At 35.6% G+C, this 20,696-nt stretch overlaps 1 protein-coding gene across 1 annotated transcript in view; it reads left to right on the top strand.

Moving 5' to 3' along the window:
• LOC128060627 (protein NPAT) overlaps nucleotides 1–20,696 on the top strand; it is a 51,795-nt gene that overhangs the window by 12,643 nt on the left and 18,456 nt on the right. The window contains exons 3-8 of the mRNA XM_052653010.1: nucleotides 12,803–12,863; nucleotides 14,465–14,537; nucleotides 16,083–16,123; nucleotides 16,631–16,849; nucleotides 17,956–18,037; nucleotides 18,964–19,039. Of these exons, the coding sequence (XP_052508970.1) occupies nucleotides 12,803–12,863; nucleotides 14,465–14,537; nucleotides 16,083–16,123; nucleotides 16,631–16,849; nucleotides 17,956–18,037; nucleotides 18,964–19,039 (552 nt within the window). The remainder of the gene's footprint in view (nucleotides 1–12,802; nucleotides 12,864–14,464; nucleotides 14,538–16,082; nucleotides 16,124–16,630; nucleotides 16,850–17,955; nucleotides 18,038–18,963; nucleotides 19,040–20,696) is intronic.

Here is a 20,696-nt window from a genome sequence, read left to right as displayed (position 1 = left end):
ATTTGTATCCCTCTGGAATTCATATATTAAAATCCCATCCCTCAGTGTCATGGTATTTAGAGGTAAGACCTTTAGAAAGTATTTAGGTTTAGATTAGGTCATGAAGTTGGGACCCTCATGATGTGGTTTAAAAAGTGAAAGAGAAATCTGTTTCCACACACCAAAGGCCATGTGAACACACATCAAGAAGGGGGATAAGGCCAGGAATTTGGTCCTCACCAGGAACCAGATCATCTGGCAACTTGATCTTGGATTTTCCAGCCTTCAGAAAGAACAATGAGAAATAAACGTCTGTTATTTAAGCCACCTGATCTATGACATTATATAGCAGTCCAGTCTTTCCTATATCTGGCTTTTTCTTATAGTTGCTTACTTCAGAAAAGTATAAAACAGATATCTTGATATCTTGTCACCTGTGTTTTAAATATCACTAGACCAATAGAGCGTTGTTTGGTGGATAATGGTGGATATATACTAGAACTACATTATTTGAAATGGCATTTTATTTTAAACATAGATCCTTAGATTCATTTCGGCTGTCACAGACAACATGATCATCTATGGAGGAAACCTAAAAAAAAAAAAACCTATAAAACTGCCAGAGTTTTAGCAAGGTCAGAGGATACAAAGTGTTTAAAAGTGCATCATATTTCTTTATACCTACAATGAACAATTTTTTTTCTTTTTTTAAAAAATTTTTATTTTTATTTTATTTTGCTTTACAATACTGTATTGGTTTTGCCATACATTGACATGAATCAGCCACGGGTGTACATGAGTTCCCAATCTTAAACCCCCCTCCCACTTCCCACCCCATATCATCTCTCTGGATCATCCCCATGCACCAGCCCCAAGCATCCTGTATCCTATATCGAACATAGACTGGTGATTCATTTCTTGCATGATAGTATACATGTTTCAGTCCCATTCTCCCAAATCATCCCACCCTCTCCCTCTCCCACAGAGTCCAAAAGTCCGTTCTATACATCTGTGTCTCTTTTGCTGTCTCGCATACAGGGTTATCATTACCATCTTTCTAAATTCCATATATGTGTGTTAGCATACTGTATTGGTGTTTTTCTTTCTGGCTTACTTCACTCTGTATAATAGGCTCCAGTTTCATCCACCTCATTAAAACTGACTGAAATGCATTCTTTTTAATGGCTGAGTAATACTCCATTGTGTATATGTACCACTGCTTTCTTATCCATTCATCTGCTGATGGACATCTAGGTTGTTTCCATGTCCTGGCTATTATAAACAGTACTGCGATGAACATTGGGGTGCATGTGTCTCTTTCAATTCTGGTTTCCTCAGTGTGTATGCCCAGCAGTGGGATTGCTGGGTCATAAGGCAGTTCTATTTGCAATTTTTTAAGGAATCTCCACCCTGTTCTCCATAGTGGCTGTACTAGTTTGCATTCCCACCAATAGTGTAAGAGGGCTCCCTTTTCTCCACACTCTCTCCAGCATTTATTGCTTGTAGACTTTTGGATTGCTGCCATTCTGACTGGTGTGAAATGGCACCTCATTGTGGTTTTGATTTGTGTTTCTCTGATAATGAGTGATGTTGAGCATCTTTTCATGTGTTTGTTAGCCCGCCATATGTCGTCTTTGGAGAAATGTCTATTTAGTTCTTTGGCCCATTTTTTGATTGGGTCGTTTATTTTTCTGGAATTGAGCTGCAGGAGTTGCTTGTATATTTTTGAGATTAGTTGTTTGTCAGTTGCTTCATTTGCTAATATTTTCTCCCATTCAGTAGGCTATCTTTTCACCTTGCTTATAGTTTCCTTTGTTGTGCAGAAGCTTTCAATTTTAATTAGATCCCATTTGTTTATTTTTGCTTTTATTTCCAGAATTCTGGGAGGTGGATCATAGAGGATCCTGCTGTGATTTATGTCGGAGAGTGTTTTGCCTATGTTCTCCTCTAGGAGTTTTCTAGTTTCTGGTCTTACGTTTAGATCTTTAATCCATTTTGAGTTTATTTTTGTGTGCGGTGTTAGAAAGTGATCTAGTTTCATTCTTTTACAAGTGGTTGACCAGTTTTCCCAGCACCACTTGTTAAAGAGACTGTCTTTAATCCACTGTATATTCTTGCCTCCTTTGTCGAAGATAAGGTGTCCATAGGTGTGTAGATTTATCTCTGGGCTTTCTATTTTGTTTCATTGATCTATATTTCTGTCTTTGTGCCAGTACCATACTGTCTTAATGACTGTGGCTTTGTAGTAGAACCTGAAGTCAGGCAGGTTGATTCCTCCAGTTCCATTCTTCTTTCTCAAGATTGCTTTGGCTATTCGAGGTTTTTTGTTTCCATACAAATCTTGAAATTATTTGTTCTAGTTCTGTGAAAAATACTGCTGGTAGCTTGATAGGGATTGCATTGAATTTGTAGATTGCTTTGGGTAGTATACTCATTTTCACTATATTGATTGTTCTGATCCATGAACATGGTATATTTCTCCATCTATTAGTGTCCTCTTTGATTTCTTTCATCAGTGTTTTATAGTTTTCTATATATAGGTCTTTAGTTTCTTTAGGTAGATATATTCCTAAGTATTTTATTCTTTTCGTTGCAATGGTGAATGGAATTGTTTCCTTAATTTCTTTTTCTACTTTCTGATTATTAGTGTATAGGAATGCAAGGGATTTCTGTGTGTTGATTTTATATCCTGCTGCTTTACTATATTCATTGATTAGCTCTAGTAATTTTCTGGTGGAGTCTTTAGGGTTTTCTATGTAGAGGATCATGTCATCTGCAAACAGTGAGAGTTTCACTTCTTTGGACTCCTTTTATTTCTTTTTCTGCTCTGATTGCTGTGGCCAAAACTTCTAGAACTATGTTGAATAGTAGTGGTGAAAGTGGGCACCCTTGTCTTGTTCCTGACTTTAGGGGAAATGCTTTCAATTTTTCACCATTGAGGGTAATGTTTGCTGTGGGTTTGTCATGTATAGCTTTTATTATGTTGAGGTATGTTTCTTCTATTCCTGCTTTCTGGAGAGTTTTTATCATAAATGGATGTTGAATTTTGTCAAAGGCCTTCTCTGCATGTATTGAGATAATCATATGGCTTTTATTTTTCAATTTGTTAATGTGGTGAATTACATTGATTGATTTGCGGATATTGAAGAATCCTTGCATCCCTGGGATAAAGCCCACTTGGTCATGGTGTATGATCTTTTAAATGTGTTGTTGGATTCTGATTGCTAGAATTTTGTTAAGGACTTGTACATCTATGCTCATCAGTGATATTGGCCTGTAGTTTTCTTTTTTTGTGGCATCTTTGTCCGATTTTGGTATGAGGGTGATGGTGGCCTCATAGAATGAGTTTGGAAGTTTACCTTCCTCTGCAATTTTCTGGAAGAGTTTGAGTAGGACAGGTGTTAGCTCTTCTCTAAATTTTTGGTAGAATTCAGCTGTGAAGCCGTCTGGACCTGGGCTTTTGTTTGCTGGAAGATTTCTGATTACAGTTTCAATTTCTGTGCTTGTGATGGGTCTGTTAAGATTTTCTATATATATATCATCTACAGTAGCACTCAACAAACAAAAATAAAATACTTATGTAATAAGGCTAACAAAGTATCCATAGACTCTGTATGCTAAAATTTGTATGAAAGAAATCAAAGACTTGAATAAAAGGAAAGATACACTGTGTTCATGGAATGAGCAACTCAGTACTATTAAGATGTCCATTCTCTACATTTTGATCTATACATTTATTACATTTAAAATCCCAACAAGTAATTTTTTGTTTGTTTTGAAATGGCCGCTTATTGAATATATCTGACCTGCAAGGTACCATGTACATCCTTTTGCTATTTACACAGTTTTTTCAAGAATAAACTGACAAACTATATCTAACACATTCGCTTAAGGGGAGTAGCTAACAATATGATACAGAAGTCCTTGTGTCTGCCTAAGGGAAATATAATAAGTCCTGTACATATAAACCTTGAAATTGCAAACTTTCAAAGATGCAAGCATGCCACTTACTACCAAGATATCACTGGACCATTTTTTTTAAGAGAGCAAATAAAATTGAATCCATCAAGGAACCAGAACCTGTGCCTTCAAAGTCAGGTGTGAATGGAATTGCAGCTTTCCGTCCATCTATTACTGACGATCCTTCAGCTCTACCATCTCCCACCTCCACTTCCTCGTCCAGACAGTAACGTTCTTCTTGCCTTTTGGCTCCATGCCAGCTGCTGTACTACTGTTCTTTTCAGGGTACTGTACTATAAGGTTAAAAATGGTTTCTCTCTTTTTTTTAAGTAAAGTCGAAACTGTTTTCTTTCTGTTTATTGTTTATGTATTATTTGTGTGAGAAGTATTATAAACCTATTACAGTGCAGTACTATATAGCCAATTGTGTTAATTGGGTACCTAGGCTAACTTCGTTGGACTTATAAACAATTGGGACTTAGGAACATGCTCTTGAAATGAAACTCATTCACACAGAGATTTAACGTAATCAGCTTTCATTTTGATACCAGTTAGGATGTGATTCTCCTAATTTATGAAATATCTGCCAGGAACATACTCGTCATCAGTAAACTGATGATAACATCTTATAAATTATACAGATTGACAACTCTTGACAGTAGGACCTCATTTAAACTGATATTCATAGCCCTTTTTAAAAATCTAAGCCTGTATAACTGTTTATCCATTTAGTTGTAGAAATGTTAATATTATATTGTGGGATACTGCCCCAACCCCAACAGAGTTATTACATAATATGCAGTTTATGTCCATAATCTGAAATTTAAAACACATTTAAGAGTGAAGCTGATAATGGGGGAGGCATCATTGTATATATGGAAGCAGGGCTTTATGGAGAATCTCTATACCTTCCTCTCAATTTTCTTTTGAACATTAGATGCTTTTAAAACTTAAATAACACATATAATCCCAACAGTTTCAGGGATTTGGGGGCTTCACTGCCGATGACTTGATACTCTTGGGTTCTTTATTTAATGACAGTACTTTTGAAGAATGAAAGTATTCAGGGAATACTACTCAGTAAACTGTTTAGAATTCACATCATAAAATAAGGTTTATTCCAGAAATAATTTATCCTTTCTGCCAAATACTTTATATAATTATTTGTCAAACTACAAAAAACATTGTTCCAAAAAACCAAACAAGTCCTAATCACATTTTTAACATTAACTTATATTCCAGTATCAGATTGGCTTATATTGAATTGGTTAATTGCCAGTAGTTGATTTTTTTTATAAGTAGCACCCAAATAAAAGATAATTTTTCCCTTTATTATTTGTAATGCCTTTCTTTGTTTTACAGTCTCTTTTATCAAAGTACTGCTACCCCAGCTTTCTTTCCATTTCCATTTGCCTGGAATGTCTTTTTCCATCTCTTCCTTTTCACTCTGTCTGTGTCTTTCGATTGGAACTGAGTGTCTTGTAGACAGCATATAACCTTCATACTACCTTTACAGTAGATGATCCACTGCTTGTACTGTGTTTTTCTTTACCAGTGAGGTTTTTGTTTTGTTTTTTTTAATAATTTTTTTATTTCTAGCTATGGCCTTTACTTTTCCATTTAAGGAAGTCCCTTTAAACATTACTTATAAGGCCAGTTTAGTGGTGATGAACTCCTTTGGTTTTTGAACGTCTGGGAAACCATTTCTCTCCTTTACCTGGCATGTGAATTTTATGCCGAAATATCCTCTGATCATCTTTGTATGTCACGAGTTGTTTTTGTCTTGATTCTTTTAAGATTCTCTGTTTATCTTTAACGTTTGACAATTACACTGTGTCTTGGTGTGGGTCTCTTTCATTTCATTTTGTATGGGAGTATATGCTCTCTGTATTTGGGTGTCTTTTCCTTTGAAAAATTAGGCAAGTATTCAGCCATTTTGTCTTTAAATAGGTTTTCTTTTCTTTCTCTCTTCTGCTTCTGGAAACTCTGTTATGAGAATATTAGTGTGCATGATGTCCCAGAGATCCTTTAAACTATCCTCATTTTTTCCAGTCTTTTCATTCTTAATCGGGTGATTCTCACTACCTTTTCTTCCAGGTTGCTGATCCATTCTTTGGCATTCTCCAGTCTGTCGATACTCTTTAGTGTTCTTTTCACTCCAGTTACTGTGATCTTCAGTCTTTATTGGTTCTTATATTGTTGAAGTTCTCCCTTGAGTTCATCCATTCTTCTCCAGAGTTCAGTGAGCATCTTTTTGACTGTTATATTAAACTCTTTATCTGATGAATTGATAATCTCTGTTTTGTTGATTAGTTCATTTTCTGAGGTTTTGTCTCTTTGAAAGGTACTTCTTTGTCTCTTTATTTTGCCTAACTTTCTGTGTTTGTTTCTATTATTAGGTGTATAAACTGTGTTTCCTGGTCTTGAAAGGGTGGCCTAACGTAGAAGGTGTCCTGTGGGCTCAGTAGAACAATTCCCCTGTCACCAAAGCCAGGTGCTCTAAGGGTATCCACTGTGTGGGCTGTGTGCACCTTGCTGTTGTGGTTGAGTTGCAGCTGCTGTGGATGTGGTGGTGGGCAGGGGCCTGAGGCCCAGCCACTACTGTCACTGGCTTGCTGATGAGCAATGCTGGTCCCTTGGAGGAGGAGCACGGGTACCACTTAAGTAGTATTGTGGAAAAATAACCCAGATAGTTCTTAAAAAGGATATATTCAAGGACTCACATTGCTTGGTCTTAAGACTTAACTAACAAGCAATAGTAATCAGGATTGAATGGCATTAGGAAATGGTTAGGCATTGGATCAGTGAAACAAAATACAAACTTCAAATGTGATTTTTGACAAAAGTTCAGATAATTCACTGGAAAAAGGATAATCTTAACAACAAATGGTGATAGAACAATTAGACAACCAGATTTAAAAAAAGAAAAAAAAGAACCTTTACACATACCTCATAAAAAATTAACCAGTCTAGCTAATAGATCAAAATTGTAAAACATAAAACTGTAAGACTTCCAGAAAAAACATAGAACAAAATTTGTGCAGTCTTGGTTTTGGTAATGAATTTTTAGACATGATACCAAAAGTACTGACTGAAATAAAAATTTGATAAATTCAACTTCATAAAAATTTAAAATTTTTGCTCTATAAAAAAACACTGTTAAAAGAATGACAGCTATAGGGTAAGAAAAAGTTTTTGCAGCTCTGAAAAAGGGATTGTGTATAGAATATATAAGAAACTTCTTTTAACTGAATTTTTTCTTTAATGGGCAAGAGAGCTGAAGACCCTTGCCCAAAAAACTATAGGACTGTCAATATAATGTGAAAAAAAAAACTCCACGTTATTATCTGTTAGGAAAATGACCGTGACTAACCCAAGCAGATACCAATACATACATGTTAGAATGGCTAGTATAAAAAATAATTTTTAAATTGCTGCAAAATCATACAGCTGCTTTGCCCAACAGCTTGGCTGTTGTTTTTAAAGTTAAACAACCTAGTCCCATGTGACCTAGCATTCATACACCCAGATACTTATTCAACTGAACTGGAAAACTTATATTCACACAAAAACATACTGTTTATCTATGATGTCAAAAACTGAAAATAACCAAGATGTCTTTCAACAAGTGAGTAAATAAACTGGTATGTTCTTCTTACTAAGCAGTAAAAAGCAGCACTGATGACTCATAATAACATGAACGAATCTTAAAATTTTTCTTAGTTCTTCTAAGTAGGCAATGTTAACAAGTAAGTTAATACAGATAGTGGGGGCCAGGCTTCTCACTCTGTGAGAAAGAAAACACAAATAAGCATGAGACCTGTGGTGTTAAATTATACAGTCAGAGATAGCAGTACAAATTAATGTTTATTTTAATATATGTACGGATGTATTCAGAAATAATGTGAAGTAGCCTGTCTGTGTGTTTGTGTAGCACTGTGTGCTGTGGGGTCCTAGCGGCAGTGATACCCTAGTAACTACCAGCAGATCTACCACCCAGATCTTTACTTCTCATTGTTCTGGAGGCTGGGAATACCAAGATGAAGTGCTCCTGTTTCAGTTCCTGGTGAAGGCTATCTCCCTGACTTATAGACAACCTCCTTCTTGCTGTGACCTCACATGAGTTTGTGTGTGCTAGTCGCTCAGTCATGTCCAACTCTCTGCAATCCCATGGTCTGTAGCCCACCAAGCGCCTCTGTCCATGGAATTTTCCAGGCAAGAATACTGGAGTGGGTTGCCATGCCCTTCTCCAGGGGATCTTTCCAACCCAGGGATCAAACCGGGGTCTCCCATTGCAGGTGTATCCTTTGCCTCTAAGCCACCAGAGAAGCCCTACATGAGTTTATGAGGACATAATTCATTATATAGCATTCATTCAGTTATTTTTTAGCTACTAAAAGCAAGTTATAATGACTAGGTTAGTATTAGGCAATTCCTTAACTTCTCAGACTTTGAATAACGTAGAAGCTTCTGTACTACAACCAACTATATGCAAATAAAATGGACAACCTAAAAGAAATGGGAAAATCCTCAGAAAGGTACAATCTCCTAAGACTGAACCAGGAGGAAATGGAAAATATGAACAGACCAGTCACAAGAACTGAACTTGAAACTGACTAAAACACAAAGGTCCAGGACAAGGTGGTTTCACAGGCGGATTCTATCAAGCACTCAAAGAAGAGTTAACACCTATCCTTCTGAAACTATTCCAAGAAAACTGCAGAGGAAGGAACATTCTCATACTCATTCTGTGAGGCTACCATGTCCCAGATACCAAAACCAGATAAGGATACCACAAAAAGGAAAAATTACACACCAATATCACTGATGAACACAGATACAAAAATTCTCAACAAAATGCTGGCAAACCAAATCCAACAATACAGTAAAAGGATCATACACCATGGTCAAGTGGGATTTATCCCAGGAATGTAAAGATTTTTCAGTATCCACAAATCAGTCAGTGTGATACACCACATCAGCAAAATTGAAGAATTAAACACTATATGATCACCTCAATAGATATAGAAAAAGCTTTTGACAAAATTCAACACCCATTTATTAATATGACAACTCTCCAAAAAGCAGGCATAGAGAGAACAAAGGCCTGCTGTCTCAACAAAGGCCATATACAACATACGCACAGCTAACATACTTAATGGTGAAAACCTGAAAGCATTTTCTCTAATATCAAGAAAAAGTCAAGGGTGTCCACTCACCACTTTTCTTGAACATCATTTTGGAAGGCCTACGCACAGTAGTCAGAGAAGAAATGAATCTAAATTGGAAAAGAAGTAAAACCATCACTGTTTGCAAATGGCGTGATCCTGTACATAGAAAATCTTAAAGATGCTACCAGAAAACTAGAGCTCATCAATGATTTGGTAAAGATGCAGGGTACAAAATCAATACACAGAAATCTGTTGCATTTCTATACACCAATAATGAAAGATCAGAAAAAGAAAGAAACAATCCCATTTACCATTGCATCAAAAAGAATAATAAAACACCTGGGAATAAACCTACCTACTAGTCAAGGCTATGGTTTTTCCTGTGGTCACGTATGGATGTGAGAGTTGGACTGTGAAGAAGGCTGAGCGCCGAAGAATTGATGCGTTTGAACTGTGGTGTTGGAGAAGACTCTTGAGAGTCCCTTGGACTGCACGGAGATCCAACCAGTCCATTCTGAAGGAGATCAACCCTGGGATTTCTTTGGAAGGAATGATGCTAACGCCGAAGCTCCAGTACTTTGGCCACCTCATGCGAAGAGTTGACTCATTGGAAAAGACTGATGCTGGGAGAGATTGGGGGCAGGAGGAGAAGGGGATGACCCAGGATGAGATGGCTGGATGGCATCACAGACTGGATGGACATGAGTCTGAGTGAACTCCGGGAGATGGTGATGGACAGGGAAGCCTGGCGTGCTGCGATTCATGGGGTCGCAAAGAGTCGGACACGACTGAGCAACTGAACTGAACTGGACTGAACAAAGGCAAAAGACCTGTATTCTGAAAGTGATAAGATGCTGATGAAAGAAAGAGAAGACACAAACAGATGGAAAGATACACCATGTTCTTGGATTGGAGGAACGAGTACTGTCAGAATTGACTATACTACCCAATATAATGTATAGATTCGATGCAATCCCTATCAAATTACCAGTGGCTTTTTTTTTTTTTTCTCCCTGGGACATATGGGATCTTACTTCCACAATTTAGGGATCAAACCCATATCCCCTGTATTGATAGTATGGAGTCTTAACCACTGGACCATCAAGGAAGTCCCACCAATAACATTTTCACAGAACTGGAACAAAAATTTTTTTAATTTTATGGAGACCCAAAAAACCCTGAATAGCTTAAAGCAGTCTTGAGAAAGAAAAACAGCTAGAGAAATCAGGCTTCCTGACTCTCTTAGACATCTAGAGTCATCAAGAGTATGGTACTGTAACAGAAACAGAAATACAGCTCCATGGAACAGGATTGAAAGCCCAGAAATAAACCCTGTGGTCAATTAATGGTCAATTATGACAGGAGGCAAGACCATACAATGGAGAAAAGAGAATCTCTTCAATAAATGGTGCTGGGAAAACTGGACAGCTACACGTAAAGGGTTGAAATTAGACAGTATCTGACACCATATACAAAAATAAACTGGATTAAAGACCTATATGTAAGACCAGATACTGTAAAACTCCCAGAGGATGACATTGGCAAAATACTCTTTGACATAAATTGCAGCAATATTGTTTTGGATCCATCTAGAGTAATGGAAATAAAAACAATAATTTAAAAAATGAGAACTACTTAAAAGCTTTTTGCATAGCAAAGGAAACCATAAGCAAAATGAAAAGGCAACCCCCAGAATGGAAGAAAATATTTGTGAACGATGCAGTTGATAACAGTTTAACCTCTAGAATTTACAAACAGTTTGTGCAGTCAATAAATAATACAGCTAAATCTAAAAATGGGCAGAAGATCTAAATAGACATTTGTCCGAAGAAGACACACAGATGGCTAAGAGGCACATGAGAACATGCTCAACATTGCTAATTATTACAAAATACAGGTCAGTACTGTAATGAGATATCACCTCAAAGTAACCATCATCAAAAAATCTACTAGCAAATGCTGGAAAAGGTATGAAGAAAAGGGAACCCACCTATAGTGTTGATGGGAATATAAATTGGTACAGCAACTATGGAGAAAAACTAAAAATAGAGGTTAAAAAAGCTAAAAATAGAGCTACCATCCAGCAAACTCACTCCTGAAGATATATGTGGAGAAAAACATGGTTCAAAAGGATAGGTGCACCACATGTTTTGTGAAGCACTGTTTGCAGTAGTCAAGACACAGAAGCAACTTAAATGTCCATCAACACATGAATGGGTAAAGAAGATGTACATATATACTATGGAATATTATTCAGCCATTAAAATGAATGAAATAATGCCATTTACAGCAATGTGGATGGACCTGAAGATTATAATGCTAAGTAAGTTAGACAAATATATGATATCACTTATATGTGGAAACTAAAGAAAATGATACAAGTGAACTTACTTATAAAACAGAAACAGACTCACAGTCTTAGAGAACAAACTTATGGTTACCAAGGGGGAAGGTGGGGAGGAGGGATAGATTGGGAGTTCGGGGTTGACATGTGCACATTGCTGTAATTAAAATAGATTATCAACAAGGAACTATATAGCACAGAAAACTGCTCAATATTCTTTAATAACCTAAATGGGAAAAGAATTTGTAAAAGAATAGTTACATGTATACGTATAACTGAATCATTTTACATCTGAAACTAGCACAACATTGTTAACTATACTCCAATATAAAATAATTTTTTTAATAATACAGAAGAATAAAATAGGAATCTGCAATGAAAGTTCAGGAGAGGATAGAAAAATAATTAGCTACTATGTGTTAGACATTGTCTTAGATATGTTACATATATCCTCAATCTTCACCACAAAAAAAAAATTGTATTAAAAAGTCATATGTCTGTTTTTATATATGAAAGTTAGCCTTAGAAAATCTGGGTAATTTTTCACACGTACGGTAAATGTAGAACCTAAATCCAAAACTGTGTTCTAAAAAATCCTTGCTCTTCCCTGTTCTATTATATGACCTGAAACTTGAGTCTGTTAAAACCTGCCCCTTATTATTGATATAAAAGTGGTGGGGAATGGGGTGACTTTATGAGATGATAGACGTGAAAATAGAAAAGGTACTGATCCTTGGAAAGGATATCTCTTACACTCAGATTTTTTGCTTTGCTCTTTGGCAGATGACATTTGGCATTAAAACGGTAGGAAGGAGTAGGTCCTTATTTGTGTGACTGGATCCCTACCTCCCAAACTGAAAACTGCATTCCTGCTGTTGTACTATCTTAGCTAAAGAAACATAGTCACAGTATCTTATTCACATAGACAAGGTTCTCTACCCACAGAAGAATTCAGTCCTTGAGGAGTGACTATTTTCATTTTTGATGACCTGTGCTGTGCTTAGTTACTCAGTTGTGTCTCAACTCTTTGCAACCCTGTGGACTGCAGTCCTCCAGGCTCCTCTGTCCATGGGGATTCTCCAGGTAACAATACTGGAGTGGATTGCCATTTCCTTCTCCAGGGGTTCTTCCCAACCCAGGAATCAAACCCAGGTCTCCCACATTGAAGGCAGGTTCTTTACCATCTAAGCCACCGAGGAAGTCCTTTGATAACCTACTCTTTACCATTTCTTTATTGACTATTTTTTAATCTATATCTTTTAGTAACTTTTATGGTGAAATATTTCATAGTGGGAAATTATTGGTAGTATTATATGGTTTTGGTAATGCTTGATCTTTTTCTTTTCAGTCTTTATTTGGAAAAAATTTGACAACAATTTTGAATGAATATGTAGCTATGAAAGCAAAAGGTAAGAATTCAGGTTCAGGGATGTTTTGTTTTTTGTTTGTTTGTTTTTTGGTCAGTTTTTTACAGCACTTATCTAAATGTTTTAATTAGAAGTGATTTTTTTTTAATTTTGAAATAATTTTAAAAATTCACTGGGAGATAGCCAATTAAAGTCTGTTTATATTGAGTGATAAATATAATACTTTCCTAAATTAGTGTCTTGAAGAGGAAAGTTAAATTTATTCTCTCATTTTCGTTATTTCTATAGTTTGCAACATATTAAGAAAAGATTCAGCAGTAAAGAATTAATTAGTACAAATGATAACATTTTAAAATGTAAGCTTCACGTTTATTGAGTACTGTTTATTGCAACATTATGCTGGGTGCTTTCAGAGGTTTATGTCAGTCCTTAAAATAATCCAATGAGAGGTATTGATTGTTTAGATCTATTAATTTATTCATTATTTGACTGCATCAAGTCTTAGTTGCAGCAGAAGGGATCTTTGTTGCATCACGTGTGATCTTTCATTGCAGCTCACAGAACTCTCCGGTTGTGGCACATGGACTTTAGAGTTCTCTAGTTGTGGCACAAGGACTCCAGAGCATTCAGGCTCAGTAGTTGCTGTGCATAGGCTTAGTTGCTCCACAGCATGTGGGATCTTAGTTCCCCCAGCAGGGATCCTCCCCCAAGTTCCCTGCATTGCAAGGTAGATTCTTAACCACTGGGCCACCAGGGAAGTTCACTAGACCTTAAGTATCAGAAAATTTAGGATTAGAGAAGCCAGGTAACTTTTCTAAGATCACAGAACTAGAAACTGTAGAAAGTAATAAGCCTAGAATTTCAAAGTGTGAATTTCATTTCTTTCTCTTCAATAAGTTTGATCATTCTACCAAGGTTTTCTTTTCCCAAACTATCTTAACTATCTTACAGGAATATTTAGAGTGTAAATGACCTCAGAAACAATATGTTATTGCAGTACAAAGGTTTATATCCCACTTTTATGTTGGTAACTTTCTCTTGTTTGAGCTTTTTAGAAGTATATAGTAAAGAATATAAATACCTTGAATTTCCTATCAGTGTGGCTTTAGAACACATCCTGAAAAAGACTAATTAGTCCTCCAGAAGTTTATCTGTAATTCTGACTAATTAGTCCTGCAGAATTGTATCTGTAATTCTAAGTAGAGTAACTAAGGAGTTGCTGAGAAATCACAGTGATTTGGACCTGAAAACATTGGATACAGAAACTAATTTCTATATTTACATGGGTTTGTATAATTTTATAAATTTATAAATCAAATTATTTTGACTTTCAGATGTCACGTAGGTAGAACAAAGATTTAAAATAGTTTGTCTTTTTATTCAAAGAAAATACAAGATTATTGATCTAAAAAAACTTCATAGTTTTCACAAGTTTCCTTTTCCCTCATATTGTATCTGATCCTCAGTAACTTGAGCAAAAAACGCAACATCGTTATAGCTCTGCAGGTCTTTACAAAATAGGCTTATTTCTCAGTTCCCAACATAATGTCAGCAGCTGAGAGAAAAGTTTTCCTTATTGATTTTCTGTGTCTGTTCAAATTAAATGATGGATTTTTTATGAAACATTTCCTCTTATGATTTAGAAACATCAAATGATGTCCCAGCAATTATGTCATCTCTGTGGAAGAAGTTAGACCATACACTTTCTCAGATCAGGTAATAAAAGGCTTATACAATCAGCTTATCAGAATGTGCATAATAATTTTGGAATGGAAGCACAGTTAAGAATCACTTCACATTTAAATCTTATGACACACACTGTGCATTTATTTAACATTGATCTAATTTTGAAATTATGCTAGAGGTTATTGATATTTGTCTTTGATTAGATAATTTTAAATAAATTGTGTACTTTAATAAAATATTTAGAAATGAGGAAATTAATGATATTCCCAGGTTCCCGTAACAATTTAGAGGCAGATCTCTGGCTGAATACAAATCTAGTCCCAGTCTTGGTGGATACAGATCTACTAACTCAAGCCCCATATGACTTCGTTTATACAGTTGCATCTTCATTACACATGCAGAAAATTGATATGTATGTGTAATCCATGCCTCCTTTGTTCTTCCCTTATAAAGGAACAAACCCGAATAATAACACTTCTGGAATCTTCTGCTTTTAGAATTTTACTATGTCATGGCCTTGGAATGCTAGTCTCAATATCTTTAGAATAGGTATCACTTTTATAACATATCTTATTCAACTTGAGTCTAGTATGGAAACCATCCTTTCTTACACTTTCTCCCAGAGCTACAAGTGAATACCCCACTTCAGCAGGGGCCTCGTTTCATTCCTCAGCTGAATGGCTCCCAGTGCTTTTTGTGTGACTCTGTACTACATTTTATTTGGTAGTCTTACTCTTATTCCCCTTTCCTGACTTCCCTTTCCTCTTTCATTCCCTTTCAAACAGTCTTCAAAGACATTAACAACTTAACCCCTATAGAATATTTATAAGTTACTGCAACGTTTTGTTGACAAGGTATTACATTAAAAAAGAAACCTCCTAGCCAAGTGTTCTTGAAGGTTGGTTTGTGTGCTGTTAAAAATGCTTGTTTGATTCAGTAAGTTTTGTGGCTCTTGTTGGCAGACACTTATTTGACAGATTTCTGAGGAAAATAGCACAGTATCTGATTGTTTACAAAATACATGGGTAACCAGTTCATAGCAAAAGGAGAATCAGTTTATATTGTGAATTTTCTTACCTGTTTGCTTTGTTCCTTCTCTAGAAGTTTGGTGAAACAATGTCATAGTCATAAATTTGATGAAAGCAGGATCTCTTTTGAAATCAACTTGGATTCTGAAGTATTTATGCAGTTATACTTAAAATCAAAATTTCTCTGGGAAGGCATTTCTATAGTTATAAAAGATAATTGATAATTGTAAAATATATATAGCTTTCTTAAATATATTGAGTTCCTACATTCAAGGCAAATTGTATTATTAATGGGATTTCAAAGCTCTTATTGCATTGGATAGAAACTTGATTATTAAAATTATGCATGTTTGCATTTTTATATGCCACTGTTTTTTTCCTAAAGCAGATAAGATTTGGTTACCCAGAAAAAAAGTGCTTAACTTTTTTATCTGAGAGAAATTTCTTGCCTTTTAACTCATAATTTACTTCAGGTCTGACTGTAACTAAATCAGAATGTATCTTAGCAACAGAAATTTTTTAATGTCTAACTACTTTTGTTTATTAGGAGCATGCAAAGTTCCCCAGGGTTTGCTGCCAATCAGAGAGGTTGGTATTCAACTTTAAACTCTAAATAATGTTCAGAATTACTTTAAACTCAAATATAATATCAGATGAGTGTTTTTGTTAACAATACATGTTGCTGAATTTACATTTTGTTGAAACTACTGCTTTTCTAAGTACCATTATCATATTAGAAAATAATATTTTCATTTATTGTAAAAATATGCAATTTAAATAAATCTTATTTTTCTCATTGGCTCTCATGTATTCACATCTTTTAATTCTCATTCCATAAATTTGTTTTCCTGATTGTGGAGATGTTATCAGTTTTAATTATTACAGAAGAAATGTATTCTTGGATTTTTAAAATTTCAAGTGTACTCAATTTTAGTTTGTTTCTTGTGAAATTATCACATAAATAGGTGATAATTCTAGGGGCTATTTTTTAAGTTCACTGTTAAATATGTAGTAGAACATATATTGTATAGATATCTTAAGATTCCCAAACTACTCTGACAGTGAGTTAATTTTTTAAATGCTCGTGTGTTTCAGCCCGAACAAGAAATGGGATTGCAGAAATCAAACGGCAGAGAAGGCTTGCATCTCAAGCAGCTCCTGTCAGTTCAGAGCCTTTACCGTATCTTTTAGGACAATTTACCAATTCTCCTTTGACAGCTACACAAGTTATTAGGCCATCTGGCCAAATTTCAGCTCCTTTGAGGTCAGATTTTGTAGTGGTCAACCATTCACAGTCACAAGACACTATGACCAGTAAGTTTACATTTTGTGCTTTTAAATTTTGTTTTAATCAAATTGTGTGAATGAGATGATGTGATAATATCTTTTAGATTAGAGGCTAGAAGTGGGTAAATTTAGGTAGTATGTGTGTGCTCACTCATTCAGTTTGCCATTAAATAAGCATATTATTAAATCTGTGAGACATGTTAGTCTGGGATTCTTTTATCTGTTCTAACTGACATCCAACCTTGAAGTCTCTTCTAGTTCTCACTTATTTGCATTAATTGGGGGAAAAAAACCCTCTTATTTGCTTTTAAAAGTAATGCACATTATATGTGAACACTTTGTTCAGCTCTTTGGTCATATTAGTCTGTCCTGCTGAAATGAGGAATGTTTTTCTGGTTAACCTCCATCTCTACATGTTGAAAATCCTACGTATTCCTATCTGAATCTTAGAGGTAAGGATAAACTTAGAGGTCATCTAGTATTTCTTGTTTGTTATATACTTGATAGTATTAAAAGCACATGATATTTAGCAGCAAAAGGCTAGTTAATATCAGAGTTGGGATTAAAATTGAGGTGTCACCTCTCTTGGTTCTTAGACCAGTCTTTTTTTCTCTTTGTGCAGGTAAATGTATCGACAACCATTACATTCTCCCTTATTTCCATCTTTTCTCCAATTTCTTTAACACCTCTGGGTAAAAACACTTACCCAGTATATTTAGTTTATACTTCTTACAGTTCGTTTGTTCTGCCATGGTATTTTTTTGTTGAAACTATTCTGTATACTATACTTTGTATTTTATTGTAAAATCTTAAGTCATGGGGACTATATTTTATGTATCTTAACATCTTCTGTTGGAGAAGGTAATGACAACCCACTCCAGGATTCCTGCCTGGAGAATTGCATGGACAGAGGAGCCAGGCGGGCTACAGTCCATGGGTTGCAAAGAGTCGGACACAACTGAGCAACTAACATGCACAATATCTTCTGTAGTGCCTTGCGCATAGTAGGCACTCAATATATACTAACTGAATTTAAAATAATCACTATGTAGTGCTATTTTTATTCAGTTAATTCAAGTTTTAATAAACTATTCTGTTTCCTTGACTTACTGTTTTGTTCTCTTAAAATACAGCTGGAGAGGCTTTAAATAATAATACTGGTGCTCAGGAAAGGAAAAATCATGCCAGTTTAATGTCTCCTGGTAGACGCAAAAGGTAAATGCTTTCTAAAAAGACATGTTTCCAGTAACCGTTACAAAAAAATTACACAAGGATACTTACATTATGAATAAAGTAACAAAATTGCATTAAGTACTTGAGACTCTACTATTATAGCTGTTTCAAAGCACTTTTTTTTTACTTCATAATCTCCCTGAAATCAGATTGTTTCAGAAATCAATGATCTAGAAATGTGTTTCATTAGAAGTGTTTTTTCTGTAATAGTATAGAAAAACATACTAAAATTGATGTTAACTCAGATTTTTGGGAATAATCATTTTCTATCAGCATATTTTAGGGTCTACAAACGTATATTTAAACTCCTAAACTGATAATTAAAAATCTTCTCAGACATTCTCTGAGAAGCATTCTTTCTGTCCTGTTGAGCCCATGTGTCTTTGAAGAATATTTCAGAAAAGAGAGATAATAGTTTAAAATGTTTGTGCTGTTTTCTCAATTGCCATGCCCTGGGTATTTTTGTTGGAATGTTTACTGTTGGTTGTCTCTCATTCAAGGCTGACCTCGGCCTCTTTGGCAAGATTTCATACTTAACCACATGAAATTATAAAAGTACTGTAACAATATCTAACATTTATAAGAACTTTGACCTTTTTATAAAGTCTTTACATATACTTTATGTTTATTGAATTCTTTCATTAACCCAGTAAAGCTTTAGTTTTATCCCATGATAAAGTAGGTCAGAGGGTACCTGGTGGAGACCATATAGTTAATAAGTAATAAAGCTAGATCTCAGATTCATTTCTCAATTCAAGACTATTAATGCTTTTCAACTCTACTGCTCTTTGTTCCTACCACAAATAGAGAAAATATCTTTTCCACCATGACTAAGATTTGTATTTATATGTAATGATCATTGGATTATTCATACTAGTTAAAAGACAAGCTTTTAAAATGTGTTTCAGTGAATCTCAAAGGAAGTCTGGGCCTCATTCAACAATACGAAATTTGCAGGATCCAAATGCATTTGTAGTAGAAAAAGTAAGTGACCTTCCCAAACTTTGTAACTTAAGATATTCCTGAGTTTATTTATAACTATTCACATGTATATAATTTATATAAATATATAGTGTGTGTCTGTGTAAAAGGTAGCATTTCTGTAAAACTACAATAGAGGGAATTCCCTAGCAGCCCAGTGTTGAGGACTCCACGCTACCACTGCAGGGGTCCAATCCCTGGTCAGGAAACAGATCCAGCAAGCCACACGATGTGACACACAAAAAAAACTGCCATAGAGTTGCTTTGGGATAGACTGTAAGTGCAAAACTGTGGACTGTGGTCCACTAGAGGCGGGGGGAGATGGCAAACCTCTCAGTATTATTAACACAAGAACCACAGTATGAAAAGGCAAAAAGACATGATACTGAAAGATTAACTTCCCAGGTTGGAAGGTGTCCAGTATCCTACTTGGGAAGAATGGAGGGCAATTACTAATAGCTCCAGAAAGAATGAAGAGGCTGGGCCAAAGCAGAAACAGCACTCGATTATGGATGTGCCTGGTGGTGAATGTAAAGTCCAATGCTATAAAAAACAATATTGCATAGGAACCTGGAATGTTACGTCCATAAATCAAGGAAAATTGGATGTGGTCAAGTGGGAAATGACAAAAGTGAACATTAACATCTTAGGAATCAGTGAACTAAAATGGATGGGAATGGCTGAATTTAATTCAGATGACCATTGTATCTATAACTGTGGGCAAGAATCCCTTGGAGAAATGGATTAGCCCTCATAGTCAACAAAAAAGTCCAAAGTGCAGTGCTTAGTTGCACTTTCAAAAATAACAGAATGATCTTGGTTTGTTTCCAAGGCAAACCATTCAGTATCGGTTATCCAAGTCTATACCCCAACCACTGATGCCAAAGAAGCTGCAGTTGACTAGTTTTATGAAGACTTATAAGACCTAACTAACACCAAAAAAAGATGTCATTTTCATCATAGTGGATTGGAGTGAAAAAAAGTAGGAAGTTAAGAGATACCTAGAGTAACAGCAAGTTTGGCCTTGGAGTACAAAATGAAGCAGGGCAAAGGATAACAGTTTTGTCAAGAGAATACACTGGTCATAGCAAACACTCTCTCCCAAGAGCACAAGAGAAAACTCTACACCTGGACATCACCAGCTGGTTAATACCAAAATCAGATTAATAATACTCTTTGCAGCCAGAATGGAGAAGCTCTATACAGTCAGCAAAAACAAGACCAAGAGTTAACTGTGGCTGAGATCATCAGCTCCTTATAGCAAAATTTGGGCTTAAATTGAAGAAAGTGGGGAAAACCACTAGGCCATTCAGGTATGACTGAAATCAAATTCCTTATGAATATACAGTGGAGGTGACAAATACTTTAAGGGATTAGATCTGGGAAACAGACTGCCTGAAGAACTACAGACAGAGGTTCATGACATTATGCAGAAGGTGGTGACCAAAACCATCCCAAAGAAAAAGAAATGCAAGAAGGCAGAGTGGTTGTTGAGGAGGCTTTACAAATAACTGAGAAAAAAGGAGAAGTGAAAGACAATGAAGAAAGGGAAAGATACACCCAACTGCATGCAGAATTCCAGAGAATAGCAAGGAGAGAGAAGAAAGCCGTCAGTGTACAAGGCAAAAGAAATAGAGGAAAACAATAGAATGGGAAAGAC

This window comes from Budorcas taxicolor, chromosome 15 (genome assembly GCF_023091745.1).
Source record: "Budorcas taxicolor isolate Tak-1 chromosome 15, Takin1.1, whole genome shotgun sequence".
NCBI lineage: Eukaryota > Metazoa > Chordata > Mammalia > Artiodactyla > Bovidae > Budorcas > Budorcas taxicolor.
Note: the sequence above shows the minus strand (reverse complement) of the source record. Positions and strands in the feature narration are given on the sequence as shown.